The sequence below is a fragment of the Budorcas taxicolor genome, chromosome 2, assembly GCF_023091745.1.
Source record: "Budorcas taxicolor isolate Tak-1 chromosome 2, Takin1.1, whole genome shotgun sequence".
Taxonomy (NCBI): Eukaryota; Metazoa; Chordata; class Mammalia; order Artiodactyla; family Bovidae; genus Budorcas; species Budorcas taxicolor.
In genome coordinates, this window is record NC_068911.1 from 139,403,473 (window position 1) to 139,420,487 (window position 17,015).

The window sequence follows — 17,015 nt, forward strand, 5'->3', positions numbered from 1 at the left end:
ACTCATTTGAAAAGACCCTGATGCTGAGAAAAATTGGAGGCGGGAGAAGGGGACGACAGAGGATGAGATGGCATCACTGACTCGATGGACATGAGTTTGAGCAAGCTCTAGGAGTTGGTGACGGACTGCGAGGTCTGGCATGCTGCAGTCCATGGGGTCGCAAAGAGTCAGACATGATTGAGCAACTGAACTGAACTGAACTGACATCATGAAAAAGAAAAACGATCAACATTGTTTTTAACATTAAATTATTTATAAAAGTGTTGTTAAGCTTCTTTTAATGAATTATTATAGAATTTTTAAATGCTCCTTATCTGTCATATTTTTATATTATGAAGCACATCTCATTATGTATATATGGGTACATATATGATGAAGCTATATTAAATGCTCAATGGATTTATTGACAGCATTTTATTTTAATACATATTTATTAGCATATATTTATACATTAGTTTACTGAGCATCTACTAGATACTAGGTATTGTGCCTGCAAACAAAGATCTTCCCTCAGGGGTCCTTCCTATTGAGGGCCAGGAATTCTGTCTTCTAAAGGAATGACAACAGGATACAGGGACTCCAAGAATGATCTGCCTGTGAGACACACTAAGATGGTAAACAGTTTCCAACCAACCTAATAAATCTTCGAGAAAGATGCTGCTAGAGAAGGGATACTGATTTCTATAGAGGCAGGTAAGACACACAAGAGACACACAGAATACCTCTCTGAAAATGCTTAAGCAAATTTCAAGAAATAAAATAAATTAAAACCTAAAATTTAATCTAACTATCCGAGTGGTTTTTGTTATGCTTAACCACTCAAATCTCCCCATTACCTTCATATGGAATCACAGGATTTCTCCATTTAAGGACTGTTTCCAGATTAGAAGCAATGCACTAAAAACTTTGCAAAATTCTTTTCTATAAAAGCAAACTGTAATGCTATTGACGTGTCTCTGCTGTTAGTATTTGTCCACATACATGTGGTTCCTACCTTCTGTCTCTATGGAGAGCATTAATGGATTCGTGGGTACTCCACAGTTCATTCCTAATGCTGAGTATGGTCTAGAGAAGCAAGAAATAAAGAAAATAAGTCTTTGATTTGAATTTAATCCATATTCCTAAAAATTTATAATAACATGATAATGATATTTCAAAATTTTTCTTTTTCAAAAAGGGGCGAGTGTTTGTAGGCTCAAAGTGCAACCACATTATCTCAGTTTTACATGAGGCACTTTTCTTTAAAGATATACAAACATGAGTAAAATTTTTAGGTTTTAAAAATAAGTCACAATAGTCTTTTGCCTGAGTTTTGTTGCTGCCTGGAATATCTTCCCCAAAGGCATCTGCAAAAAGCAGCTGGATTATTTTATTTCTCTTGGCTCAAGAAATCTTTCACTTGTACCTCCTACTGAAAGTTTCTTATCTTTCCATTTCATGTGCCCTGAGATTCATCATTTCTCTTTGCATTCACTGAGTCTCTTTGAGTTAATAATCATCAGCTCAGTTCTCATACAGAATTTTCTCACCAAACTAAGTTACTTCCTGAACTGCACCCTAAGAGCAAGTCCTGACCTGACCCAGCCTGGCCCAGGCTCCTGGGGCACCATGTACCAGTCAACAGGTCTGGATGGGAGATTAGATTTCATTATTCTACATTGATAGGCAGCTATACTCTGTGACCTTCTCTCCTCCCTATAAATAATCTGAAGAGGGACTGGGCACCTGGGGAATGTTCTTCCATAGAACAAGAGAAAGAGGGTGGGGCAGGGGAAAAAAGTGAGCTACAGACTTGAAGTCACATTCTCTGGTTGGGTACTGGCTCTCTGTGGCCCTTCTGAGTGACTTGTGCCTATCTACCTTTTCATTCAAATATTCAAATAATTTCTACATGCCTAGCATAGGTCACAGTGAATCAGTGAAATCTACATCATTAATATGAATGTTATCATATGATGCATACCGTTCTGCAACTGAGAAGCATTAAAGGTTAGCACATATTGGATGTATCGTGGTATATCCAGAGAACAGGTATCATGACTTATTTCGTCATTTGCAATAAAAGGATATTAGGCTGTTTCCAGCTTTTCAGAATTAATAAGCAGTGTTGCAGTGAACAAAGCGGTTCATATCTTCTTGTGCATATATGTGCAAGTTCAAGGTTTTAAGTTTTTTTCCCCCAGATTCTAAGTTTAATAGATAATAGTCATTTGTCCCCTTTGGGCACACACACACACATATGAATACTTGAATAGTTGTATGTGTAGTATAAAGTCTGAAAGATATACCCCAAATTGATAACCTCTAGAAAACTAGGGACCAGATTTGGGCAGGGAATTATGGCTGAAAAGGACTTTACCCTTATCTGTAATATTTTAACTGTTTTAAAATATAAGGCAAACAGATTCAAGTCTTATTTGTATAATTTTAAATGTTTTCAGGGCAGGAATAGAGGTGCAGATGTAGAGAATCGGATGTATGGACACAGTCGGGTAGTGGGCGAGATGGATTGGGAGAGTAAGATTGATACATACACACTGAAAAGTGAAAGTGTTAGTGTTCGGTCACGTCAGACTCTCTGCGACCCTATGGACTGTAGTCCACCAGGCTTCTCTGTCCATAGAATTCTCCAGACAAAAATACTGGAGTGGGTTGCCATTCCCTTCTCCAGATATATACACTACCATGTATAAAGCAGATAGCTAGTGAGAAGCTGCTGTGTAGCACAGAGAGCTCAGCTCAGTGCTCTGAGATGACCTGGAGGGGTAAGGTGGGGGCAGGGGTGGGAGGGAGGCTTTAGAGGGAGGAGATTTATGTATACATATAACTGATTTACTCCATTGTACAGCAGAAACTAACAAAACATTGTAAAGCAATTATGCTCCAATTAAAAAAAGATAAAAATTTATAAAGTGAAACATACTGCTTTGTGAAAATGACTTTTCTTCCTCTTTTATTCAAAGCAGAAAGTGGAGCTCTCTGCAGGCACTCCAGCCAGCCTTGTTGGGTGTGCAGTGAGGTAGTCTGAGGGGCTCAGCTGCCTGAGCTGCTGATGAAAACACACACAGACCTGAAAGACCATCACCCAGAGGCAGCTGCACAGCCCATTCCTGGGTGGTCACAAGGCTTACTCTCCACTCTCACTTCTACTGCAATATGGGAACTCTAATTTCTCTTTGATTGAAAAACATCACAGATGATCATATTTTGAAGACCTTCCTTAGGGTCTGACTGTACTGATTACGATGATGAAAGGAACGCCTACAAGTGGAGTTACACATGGGAGGGCAAATCAACAACTGATTGAAAACATGATAAAGTAGTTGCAGAATGTATGCTTAAAAAACCAGGAAGCATTTCTAATCCCTTTGATGAAAAATATTTCACTGGGATTTTGCTTTTTTAAGTTTCCTCTCTCTTATGTTTCTTTTACTTTCCTTCTCAACTCTTCCCTTTGAAAATTCCTGAACATTTTATGTACAGATGAACTAATTTCCCCCCTTCCCCGACTTTTAAATTATAATACATAGAATCTTAGAATACTGAGTTGTCAAATTAAGGAATTGTGGGCAGAAGAAAGCTTTGTCTGTATGTAAGCTTTATTTTGAAGTTTTGGGAGGAGGCTTATTATCTATGGACCCTGGAGTAATTTAAAGATATCAAAATTGAATAGGCAGAATCCTCTCAAAGTTAAACTTTATCTACTAAGGCAGTGAACAAGACAGTTGTACATCAGAGGTAGCATGTGTTGGGGTTGGAACTGCACACTATTTAGGGGGCAACAGGTAAGAGAAAATTCATGTTCCTCAGCTACATGTAAATGAGGATAGGTTTGTATCTCCTTAAGGATGTCACTATGCATTCTAAAAATGCTGCAAATGGGCAATACAAATTATACTGTAATTAATTGCATGTACCACTGTTGCCATTAATTCATAGTTCTTAATGGATAGAAAAGTTATGATGTACTTGATCCTGTGAACATCAGATTAACCTCATCTATTATCTTCAGGAAAAGCTATGCAATGAAGTGTATTAAATAGGCCAAAGACAGATATGCCGTTTTGTATTTTGAGAGTATTACAAGTTTTCCTAACATATTTAGTTTGATCCTTCTGATACAAATGCCACTTTATTCTCTTGGGGTAAAAGCTGAGATTATTTGAGTTGAATTAAAAGAAATTTGAAGATTTAAAAAATGAATGAAATGATAAGTTTAAAATATCTTTCTTAATTAAAATTGAAAATGGTGAAGCAGATAATTTTTTCAAGAAAATTAAATTATCAAAGTTAACTGAAGAAAGTATGAAGAAGTATGAAGAGATTATTAAGCTTGAAGAAACAGAAAAATTTATCTAAATATTATAAAGATTCCAAAGTCCTAGGGTTTTGTTGAACTGTGTCTATTTAACTCTTGAACTGCGAACTGAAAATTTTATCTAATTATAAAGGTTCCCATGTCCTAAGCTTTTATTCTTGAACCTGGTCTAAAGAAATAAATGGTCCTTATGTTAGATAAATTGTTAAGATGAATAATAGCTAGTTGCTTACATGTAGCTACCAAGTCTCAAATGCTCAAAACCAACAAAAATCATAGTGAGAGAGAAAGAGAGACTATTCTGATTCATAAATAATGCATTTCTAAATAAAAAATGAGCAAATAAAATCTGAAGTGTAGTTAGAGAATAATTCACTATAAACAAGTTTAGCTTCTAGTCCCCACAATCCCAGGAATATTTACTATCAGGGACGCTATTAGCGCAATGCTTCCAAGAAGAGAAAACATGGGATACAAAACAAATAAATTCAAAATCAATTCTGACTGCATACCCCCAAAAAGCTTCTTAAAAAAGAAAAAGAAAGTGACTTTCCCCATACCAGAAAGAATCTCAAACAGACAACTAACACCATAGTATTTAATGAAGAAATACTAGAAAAATGCCCCATTAAAGCTGACCCAATTTAAGATCATCTGATATAAGCCTCATCATCTCTTGCATTACTCAATTTTGTTGTATAAGATCTAGAGCCTCTCAGGAATGAAGACATGAAAGAGAAATGAGAGGTTTAGATACTAGAAAGAAAGAGACTGAAACAAACCTTTTGATTGCCTACCTAGAAGCAAGAGGTTCAAGCTAAAGCAATATTTGAAATTACCGAAAGTTTAGAAAGGCTTTTCTTTACAAGATAACGATTCAGAAATCCATAACCATCATCAATCTAATTACAAAAAAAGGTAAAATTAGAAAAACCTTTATTCACAATAGCAACAAATATGTGATACCCAGGGTGTCCCCAGTGAGAAACACAGAATGATAAGAAGTAAGCTACATATAACCTTTTACTGAGGAGCTAGAAAAAGAGCTGAAAAAAGTAGAGACCTTAACACCACAAAGATGACAGATAGTCCCAAAACAATATGTAGGTTTAATGCAAATCTAAATGAAATACTAACAGACTAATTTGGCAACTTACAAATGATCTTAAAGTTTTCCTAGAAGGATAATTGTAAATAACAGTCCTGACTCAATGGACATGAGTTTGAGCAGGCTCCAAGAGATGGTGAAGGACAGGGAAGCCTGGTGTGCTGCAGCCCACGGGGTTGGAAAGAGTCAGACACAGTTGAGTGACTGAACGACAGCAACACTTTTAAAATAAGGGCGATGCTATCAAGACGGTGGGAAAGGAAGCCCTGGATCTCCTTCCCACCCAGATACAACGACTGAACAACAATACAAGAACAGTTCAGCTTCTGCCTGGAGAAGAAACGAAACGTCTGGACCACAGTCCACTATTCTGATTTTTTCTGTCTAACGCAGTGGCTTCTGTCTAACCTGCCTCATCGCACTCTAGATGCTTTCAGTTCAGTCGTTCAGTCCTGTCTGACTCTTTGCAACCCCATGGACTGCAGCATGCCAGGCCTCCCTGTCCATCACCAACTCCCAGAGTTTACTCAAACACATGTCCACCAAATTAGTGATACCATCCAACCACCTCATCCTCTGTCGTCCCCTTATCCTCCCATCTTCAGTCTTTCCCAGCATCAGGGTCTTTTCCAGTGAGTCAGTTCTTCTCATCAGGTGGTCAAAGCACTGGAGTTTCAGCTTTAGCATCAGTCCTTCCAATGGGTATTCAGGACTGATTTCCTTTAGGATGGGCTGGTTGGGTCTCTTGCAGTCCCAGGGACTCTCAATAGTCTTCTCCAACACCGCAGTTCAAAAGCATCAATTCTTCGGTGCTCAGCTTTCTTTGTTACAGTCCACCTCTCACATCCACATATGACTACTGGAAAAACCATAGCTTTGACTAAATGGACCTTTGTTGACAAAGTAATGTTTCTGCTTTTTAATAAGCTGTCTAGGTTGTTCATAATTTTCCTTCCAAGGAGTGAAAGTGAAAGTGAAGTCGCTCAGTCGTGTCTGATTCTTTGCGACCCCGTGGACTGTGGCCCACCAGGCTCCTCTGTCCATGGGATTCTCCGGGCAAGAATACTAGAGTGTGTTGCCATTTCCTTCTCCAGAGGATCTTCCTGACCCAGGGATCGAACCCAGGTCTCCCGCATTGCAGGCAGACGCTCTAACCTCTGAGCCACCAGGGAAGCAGAGCGTCTTTTAATTTCATGGCTGCAGTCACCATCTGCAGTGATTTTGGAGCCCCAAAAGATAAAGTCAGCCACTGTTTCCACTGTTTCCCCATCTATTTGCCATGAAGTGATGGGACCAGATGCCATGATCTTCATTTTCTGAATGTTGAGTTTTAAGCCACCTTTTTCACTCTCCTCTTTCACTTTCATCAAGAGGCTCTTGAGTTCGCCTTCACTTTCTGCCATAAGGGTGCTATCATCTGTACGTCTGAGATTTTTGATATTTCTCCCGGCAATCTTCAATTCAGCTTGTGCTTCATCCAGTCCAACATTTCTCTTAATGTACTCTGCATATAAGTTAAAAAAGCAACGTGACAATATACAGCCTTGACTTACTCCTTTCCCAATTTGGAACCAGTCTGTTGTTCCATGTCCAGTTCTAACTGTTGCTTCTTAACCTGCATACAGATTTTTCAGGAGGCAGGTCAGGTGGTCTGGTATTCCCACCTCTTTCAGAATTTTCCACAGTTCGTTGTGATCCACACAGTCAAAGGTTTTGGCATAGTCAATAAAGCAGAAGTAGATGTTTTTCTGGAACTCTCTTGCTTTTTCAGTGATCCAGCGGATGTTGGCAATTTGATCTCTGGTTCCTCTGTCTTTTCTAAATCCAGCTTGAACATCTGGAAGTTCACGGTTCACCTACTGTTGAAGCCTGGTTTGTAGAATTTTGAGCATTACTTTACTAGCTAGTAAATTAGTAAATTAAATTACATTAATTTACTGAGATGAGTGCAATTGTGCAGTAGTTTGAGCATTCTTTGGCTTTGCCTTTCTTTGGGATTGGAATGAAAACTGATCTTTTCCAGTCCTGTGGCCACTGCTGAATTTTCCAAGTTTGCTGGCATATTGAGTGCAGCACTTTCACAGCATCATCTTTTAGGATTTGAAATAGCTCAACTGGAATGCCATTATCTCCACTAGCTTTGTTCATAGTGATGCTTCCTAAGACCCACTGACTTTGCATGCTAGAATGTCTGGAGTGACCACACCATCATAATTATCTGGGTTGTGAAGATCTTTTTTGTACAGTTCTTCTGTGTATTCTTGCCACCTCTTCTTAATATCTTCTGCTTCTGTTAGGTCCATACCATTTCTGTTCTTTATCGAGCCCATCTTTGTATAAAATGTTCTCTTGGTATCTCTCATTTTCTTGAAGAGATCTCTAGTCTTTCCCATTCTGTTGTTTTCCTCTATTTCTTTGCATTGATCACTGAGGAAGGCTTTCTTATCTCTCCTTGTTATTCTTTGGAACTCTGCATTCAAATGGGTATATCTTTCCTTTTCTCCTTTGCCTTTCACTTCTCTTCTTTTCATAGCTGTTTGTAAGGCCTCCTCAGACAACCATTTTGCCTTTTTGCATTTCTTTTTCTTGGGGATGGTCATGATCCCTGCCTCTTGTACAATGTCATGAACTTCCATCCATAGTTCTTCACGCACTCTGTCTGTCAGATCTAATCCCTTGAATCTATTTGTCACTTCCACTGTATAATCATCAGGGATTTGATTTAGGTCATACCTGAATGGTCTAGTGGTTTTCTCTACTTTCTTCAATTTAAGTCTGAATTTGGCAATAAAGTGCTAATGATCTGAGCCACAGTCAGCTCCCAGTCTTGTTTCTGATGACTGTATAGAGCTTCTCCATCATTGGCTTCAAAGAATTATAATCAAAATTATTTCAGTATTGACCATCTGGTGATGTCCATGTGTAGAGTCTTCTCTTGTGTTGTTGAAAGAGAGTGTTTTCTATGTCCAGTGGATTCTCTTTGCAAAACTCTGTTAGCCTTTGACCTGCTTCATTTTGTACTCCCAGGCCAAATTTGTCCATTACTCCAGGTATTTCTTGACTTCCTAGTTTTTCATTCTAGATGCCTCAGGACCACTGAAAACAAAGACAGCAGTTTGAACTAACACAAAGGTCAAAGGAAAAATGTCAAGACACACAGACATATAGATAGACAGACACACACACACGACCTATAGCTCACTAACAAAAACTACAAATAATGTAATTTTAAAAATGAACAGAAAATCTAAGAATAGACAGTTTTCCAAAGAAGACATACTAATGGCCAACAGGAACATGAGAAGACACTCATCAGGAACTTGCAAATTAAAACCACAATGAGATATCACTTCATCCCTATTAGGACATCTACTATGAAAAACACAAGAAGTAACAAGTGTTGGTGAGGATGTGGAGAAAAGGAAACCATTGTTCGCTATCAATGGGAATGTAGATTGATGCAGCCACTATGGAAAACAGTTCGGAGATTTCTCAAAAAATCAGAGATAGAACTATCATATGATCCATAAAGTCCATTTCTGAATATTTATCCAAAGGAAACAAGAACAGTAACGTGAAAAGACATTCTCACACCCAGGCTCACTGCAGCATTGTTTACAATAGCCAAGACATGGAAGCAACCTAAATGTCCACTGATGGATGAACAGATAAGGAAAATGTGATATATCTATATCTATCTGTGTATACATGAAATATATAAATGAACCATACGAAGGAGGACATTTTGCCACTTGCAAAATTAATTAGCTCTGATACCGCATGGTGACTATGGTTAGTAATATAGTTAGTTGTATATTCAAAAGTTGCTAAGGGAGTTGATCTTAAATATTCTTATTGAAAGAAAAACTGTTTGTAACTATGTGTGGTGGAGGACATTGACTAGACTAATGGTGAGCATTTCACAGTTGTACATATGTTGAATTATTATGTTGTACCTTAAAATGTAATGTTATATATCAATTTTATCTCAATAGGAAAAACAAGCAAACAAAAATGGAAACTATCAACTTTGGGTTACTTTGTGAATTATCCCATGTGAGTTAAATTGATGGTATGAAAGATCATAATGAATACATTTTGAATTGAAGAAAAAGAAAAACTTGTTCCATAATATGCTAATGGTATCATAAAGCTAGAATGATTAAAAAATATTCTTGTGTTAAAAATAAAATTAAAGGCAGCTGAGCCAAATAGATGGCAATAAAACACATTCTTTAAAATGGTGAAAATTACAATATATACTAAAGAAACCACTACATAGAATTTTAAAAAGGAAAAGATTCATTTGAAGTCAGAGAAAACTGGCTATTTAAATGCAAAGTAAGAGTTAGGGAATACCCTCACTTTTTAACATGTATCAAAATAACAGCCAGGTATATTTAAACTTTAAATGTTAAAAAACAATCAAATAGTGTTAAAACAAATACAACTAAAAAGTCATTTAATTTCTTAATGGTAAAAACTTTCCTAGTATAAAGCTGTGTAAAAAGTCAGGAATGTTAAGATTGAGAGCACTTTCATAAGAATTGAAAATGTCTATATAACAAGTCGCATACAGTCAAAGAAAACTAAAGTCAAAGAAAATAACTATAAAGAAATGTTCTGCACAGTTAAATTTAACATTTAAAAAGTTAAAATCCATTAATAAATCAAGTTGATACATCAGTACAAATGAGCAGCAGACACCAACAGAAAGGAAATATAACTACCTTCTAAACTATGTGGGGAAAAGGAAGTTTCATTTCACCCTTAATCAGAGAAATGGAAATTATGGCAAATAAACTATATCGTCCTCATAAAATTAACAAAATTTAAAATGTTAATAGTCAATTGGAAAAGGCAATGGCACCCCACTCCAGCACTCTTGCCTGGAAAATCCCATGGATGGAGGAGCCTGGTAGGCTGCAGTCCATGGGGTTGCTAAGAGTCGGACATGACTGAGCGACTTCCCTTTCACTTTTCACTTTCATGCATTGGAGAAGGAAATGGCAACCCCCTCCAGTGTTCTTGCCTGGAGAATCCCAGGGACAAGGGAGCCTGGTGGGCTGCCGTCTATGGGGTCGCACAGAGTCGGACACGACTGAAGCGACTTAGCTTCAACAGCAGCAGCAGCAGCAAAGATTCAGAGAGTTACTTGAACTCACTAGGAGTGTAATTTGGTATATTCTTTCTAAATAGCAATTTTGTATGAAGAATCTTCAGAATGTTCCCACTTCTGGGTTAGATAAATACTGAATTTTTACATTTAAGTAAAAAATATACCACCATTAAGATGTTCTTGAAGAATTGTAACAGCAATGGGAAAACAGCCACAATATAACTTACAGTTATAGAACTACATAATAGATACATTTTGCAGTGTGATGTAAACTTTATCCCTTTGAAATATTTGCAGAGAAAATAACAAACCAAAAATATTAACAATAGTTAGAGATTGAGTGCAATTTTAATTTTGTTCTTTGCTTGTCTCTGAATTTTCCAGACTTTACAATAAATATGTAGCACTTTATAACTGGAAATAAGCTATTTTAAAAAATATGTTCTGTATGGATGTGAGAGTTGGACTGTGAAGAAAGCCAAGCGCCGAAGAATTGATGCTTTTGAACTGTGGTGTTGGAGAAGACTCTTGAGAGTCCCTTGGACTGCAAGGAGATCCAACAAGTCTATTCTAAAGGAGATCAGTCCTGGGGGTTCATTGGAAGGACTGATGCTAAAGCTGAAACTCCAATACTTTGGCCATCTGGTGCAAAGAGTTGACTCATTGGAAAAGACCCTGATGCTGAGAGGGATTGGGGGCAGGAGGAGAAGGGGATGACAGAGGATGAGATGGCTGGATGGCATCACTGACTCGATGGACATGAGTCTGAGCGAACTCTGGGAGTTGGTGATGGACAGGGAGGCCTGGTGTGCTGCAATTCATGGGGTCACAAAGAGTCAGACAACGACTGAGCAATTGAACTGAACTGAACTGAATGGTGGATTAGAAGAAGGAAAACCTACTGACCTAGTTCTTAGCTGTGTTGATAATTCTGAAGCTCAAATGACAATAAAAACAGCTTGTAATGAGCTTTGAAAAAGAAAGACGCACCTAGATTTTTCGTTAATCATATTAGCAGCTTGAAAACATTCCCCAAATTAAGGAATGGCCCGTGGCAGTTCACCGCACCAATGCCAGTCCAGATTAATTGTGCTTTGGTTGTTCTTTTCCTCTTTGGTCTCACCTCCTGGTGTGGGTTGCTGCCATTGGTTTGCTGAGCTCGAGATGGTCGTTGAGGCATTTGTTTGAAGATCTCTGTGGTTGCTGTTTCTACCGGTTCAGTTGTACACTCATACATTGGTACTTCAGATCTATTACACTGAATGGAGAGCCTGTTATAAGAGTAGAATTTTATGAGAGGTTGTAATAAGTTTTAATGATCAGGTGTGACACTGAGAAGAATCTTGTTAGAAAATGTTAAGTGAGTTATTCAATCTAATATATATTAAAAAAAAAGTAGTTCAGCTTTTTCTCTGTTCTCTCTCTCTTTCAACTACTTAGTTGATATAGAGCTAATTAACCAACAAGAGGAACAAAACATCCATTCCCTTCCCTCCTGATAATCTAGAAACGAGAATGTAAAGAAGTTCAGGGATGAGTACAGAAAATCTCCCAGGTCATCCTGTCCAGGTCAGATACTAGGGGTAAGTGCAGATGTGTTTATTACCAACATATCTAAAAGAGCATAGAGTAGACTAGTTAAAGGTCAGGCATATTTCATTTTATACAACTGCATTTAATTTCTTTCCCTTATTCAAAAACTATTTAAAGCATCTTACCATCTTGAGTTATTGCAGACAAAAAAGACTTAGAAAAAAACAACAACAGAGAACTCCCTGCTCACAGAGAATTTACATCTAATGAACAGACAAATACAATCATTTCTGACATATTGCACTTATTTTTACAGAATGCAATGAGAGTATAAGAAAATAAGTGATTACTCTGTGGTACACTTCACTTATGTGTTTAAGGGGCCAGCATTTTCTGGCGAACAGAATATAACACATTGACATTTTAAGAACCCTTAGCTCTGCATATTGCTGTTCAGTCGCTCTGTCATGTCTGACTCTGAAACCCCATGGACTGCAACACGCCAGGCTTCCCTGTCCTTCACCAGCTCCCAGAGCTTGCTCAAATTCATGTCCATCGAGTCACTGATGCCATCCAACCATCTTGCCCTCTATCATCCCCCTTCTCCTCCTTCCTCCAATCTTTCCCAGCATCAGGGTCTTTTCTAATGAACCAGCTCTTTGCATCAGGTGGCCAAAGTATTGCAACTTCAACTTTAGCAGCAATCCTTCCAGTGAAAACCCAGGACTGATCTCCTTTAGAATGGACTGGTTGGATCTCCTTGCAGTCCAAGGGACTCTCAAGAGTCTTCTCCAACACCACAGCTCAAAAGCATCAATTCCTCGGCATTCAACTTTCTTCATGGTCCAACTCTCACATCCATACATGACTACTGGAAAAACCATAGCTTTGACTAGATGGACCTTTTTTTAGCAAAGTAATGTCTCTGCTTTTAATGTTCTGTCTAGGTTTGTCATAGTTTTTTTTTTTTTTTTCCAAGAAGCAAGTGTCTTTTAACTTCATAGCTGCAGTCACCATCTTCAGTGATTTCGGAGCCCAAGGAAATAAAATCTGTCACTGTTTCCATTGTTTCCCCATCTATTTGCCATGAAGTGATGAGACTGGATGGTATGATCTTGATTTTTTGAATGCTGAGTTTTAAGCCAGCTTTTTCACTCTGCTTTTTCATGTTTATCAAGAGGGTCTTCAGTTCTTCTTCACCTTCTGCCATAAGGATGGTTTCATCTTCATATCTGAGGTTATTGATATTTCTTCGGGCAATCTTGATTCCAGCTTGTGCTTCATCAATCTGGAATTTCTCATGATGTACTCTGCATATAAGTTAAATAAGCAGGGTGACAATATACAGCCTTGATGTATACAGCTGTATACAAGTCCTAACTGTTGGTTTCTTGATCTGCATACAGGTTTCTCAGGAGGCAGGTAAGGTGGTCTGGGATCCTTATCTCTTTAAGAATTTTCCCCAGTTTTTTTGTGATCCACATAGTCAACGTCTTTAGCATAGTCAATGAAGCAGAAGTAGATGTTTTTCTGGAATTCTCTTCCTTTTTCTATAATTCAATGGATGTTGGCAAGTCTTAGCTTTGCATAGGGCTTGCAATTCCCTTTCTCCGTCTTATCTCCACAAACACTATTCTGGGAGGAGGAAGAACAAGTTATCTCTATCTTCAGGTGAAAAAAACAAAGTCCCCAAGGCCACTCATGGAGCTGGCTAAGAACAAGATTTCTTTGTCTTTCTGTCCCAGGTTTAAATGTCACTAACGTCTTCCAACAGTGGATAATTAATTACTCCTTGTAACACTTCATACTCCATTCTAAGAGACCCATGTTATCAATCCAACCAACCATCAGCTCCTCTATCATGCATCCACCCATTTTATTATTCAGTCCATCAGTTATTCAGCAAACATTTATTGAGCATTTATCATATTGAGATGCTGTTGTAAATTCTGGAAATACAACTGGGAACAATAAAAATTCCCTCCCCCAATGGAGTTTCCATTAAAGCAAAAAAAGAAAAAAGTGAAATACATAGAATGTCAGATGCTGATAAAATACTTTTGAGGAGAAATAAAACAAGGGAGGAGGTTTGGGAGTGCCAGAGTGGGAACAGGGGCTAAAATGGTAAATAGGTAATCAGGCAGGGCCTTAAGGATGAGATGACATCTGAATAGACCTTTTGCGAGTATTTAAGAGGTAAGGAGTCCAGCCATGCAGAGAGGTGGTCTAAAGATACCAATTCTTTAAGGTAAAGGTTTTAAGTATTGAGATTGAGGGAAGCAGCTTAGTCCTATGGTGAGGACAGAGGGACATAACTGGAGAACAGAGGTGTGGAGGGGAGAATGGCACTGGAGAGGTTCCCAGGGTGACTCAAATATGCAGGGGTTTTCTAAGTCATCTTGAAATGTTCAGTCTTTAGCTTAGAAACAGTGGGAAGCTACTGGAGGGGCTTAAGGCCTACATTAAGTTTGGGGGAAATAAGTGCATGAGAAATACCATCTTATTTTGTGTGTGTTTTTTTAAAAGATCAGCCAGGCTTCTGTGGCCAAAAGAAATGCAAACAAGGGTATAGATCTTGGTGTTCTAACTATGAGAATGGAGGGATTTGGAGAAGATTTCAAATATGCAATAAATCCAGCTGACTAATTGTCAAAGTTTAGTGTTACTCTACTAGGGAAAGGTGAAATAAATGGCTTGAAGATGGCAGATGAATTGGTACCTGATATCTTTGCTTTTATTTTTAAATTTAAATTATTTGTGCTATATTAAAGATATACATCAAGATGATATCCAGCACTTCCCTGACGGCGCAGTGGATAAGAATCTGCCTGCCAATGCAGGGGACATGGCTTTGATCCCTTGCCCGGGAAGATTCCACATGCTACTGAGCAGCTAAATCCCTGTGCCACAACTTCTAAGCCGGAGCTCTAGAGACTGTGTTCCCCAGCAAGAGAAGCCACCACAATGAGAACCCCTCGCACCACAACAAAGAGTAGCCCCCAGTCACCGCAACTAGAGAAAGCCTGTGCAAAAGCAATAAAGACCAAGTACAGCAAAAAAAAGAAAAAAAAAAAGATGAGTAAGAATTAGCCAAATTCTCTAACTTTATGAATCCAGTGATAACCACCTGCTAGGTAAGTGTGGTACAGGTATAGGCATGGTATCTAATTTCTAAGTCAATATGTATTTTTCCTTTCAAAGAGCTATAAAAATATATTAAATTACACCAAACTATAGTGACAAAATGACCACAGAAATAGGGTCTAGGATTGAGATGGAAATATGCTGATAGATGTCTGAGAAAAGTTTAGAGAATTACAGAAGAAATTAACAAATGAATATCAATTTGATTAAAGTGATCTATTCTTACACTTCTGGTAGATCAAATAAGAGTGCATGGATTATTCTGGCTGTTTTCCACCCAAAAGTTTGATGATGATAAGCCCATGGAAACAGTGCTTCTTTCTTTCTCTTCTGGAGTTTTAAATTATAAAGAAATAGTGACTTCACACTTTAAGGTCATGATGATTTTTAAAAGGTCGTCTTTAGGCTGGTACTCAGGTGTGTGATAGATGATCTCAGTTACCAGGGTGATGGGTGTCTTTTGAGTAACCCTTTGGAACACAGATTGGCAGTCTGAATTTTGAGGATTAACAAAACTCACAACTTTTAATGCAGTTGTTTTACTTGGGCGAATTTACCTTAATGAAGTATTAAACATATAGGAAAATGCACGTATAAGGATGTTGACAGAATTTTAGTGAGGGGCAAAATTTGAATAGAATCAAAATGTTAAGGGATTACTTCTAAATTATGGCACTTCTTTATAAGGATGAGAGAGAGGTCATTGAAATGATATTTTGGAAGCTACATGCTAAGTTGCTTCAGTTTTGTATGACTCTGCGGCCCTATGGACTATAGCCCAGCAGGCTCCTCTGTCCATGGGGGTCTCTAGGCAAGAATACTGGAGTGGGTTGTCATTTCCTACTTCTGGGGATCTTCCTGACCCAGGGATTGAACCCACCTCTTCTGTCTCCTGCATTGGCCAGCGGGTTCTTTACCACCAGCGCCACTAATGGCAGGACAAATGCTCTCCATTTAAAAAAGAATGAAAATCTGTATCTACAGCATAATTCTTGATTTGGTAATACTGAAATGTGAACAGCATATGGCTGTGAGTGATGGAATGTGTCTTTTCCTTTTTTAAAATAAAACATTAATTCTGAATTAGGCTTTCCAAAGTAAACCAATGAAAAAGAAAGATGTTGGAGAAAGTTATTCAAATCCTCTAATATTAAAAATCTTCTGCGTCTGTCTGAGGTCTTTAGTTGGGATAACTAAATGATGGGATGGGCCACTTAAAGGTAGTTTTGTCTCTTGTTCTACTTAAATTAAAGTTTGTTTCTAGAGGCGAACAGCATCTTACCCCTTCCCCTGCTGTGGATACCCTGGGCTGGGTGCATAAACCCAGTACCAGGCTTCAGGTTGTCACCCTGCAGGAATCCACTCACCTGGCCTGTACATGGTTAGCCATATCCTTTGGATTCACCTTGTCCAGGAGCCATTGCCTTCTCGCAGCTTCTTTCCTCCTACAGCACCCTTGGAGCAGATTGTTTCTGAGAGTCCTGAGGATGAGTTTTGTATTGTCCTTTGCTGATATCTGCTGGAATGGCCAACAGTACAAAGGGTATCAGATCAGCCTTAACGTGGTCTTCTTTCCTTACTTGGGTGGACTGGCTGCCATGAGTTTCTGAAATTATTTCACTAACTTTTATGTCCACAGAAAAATCATCTTACTTCCATCTTATCTGAACGTCTTCAGAGTCTCTCTCTATTCACATACATATAATATCCATTTCCAAATTAAATACCCCCTAACTTCCACAATAACTCCTCTTCTGGAATGTGGAATTTGAAAGCTAAAAGAGGATGTGAAA

At 38.3% G+C, this 17,015-nt stretch overlaps 1 protein-coding gene across 1 annotated transcript in view; it reads right to left on the reverse strand.

Moving 5' to 3' along the window:
• Positions 1-17,015, reverse strand: part of DYTN (dystrotelin) — a 60,326-nt gene that overhangs the window by 22,687 nt on the left and 20,624 nt on the right. The window contains 1 exon segment of the mRNA XM_052653305.1: positions 16,590-16,738. Coding sequence (XP_052509265.1) covers positions 16,590-16,738 — 149 coding nt within the window.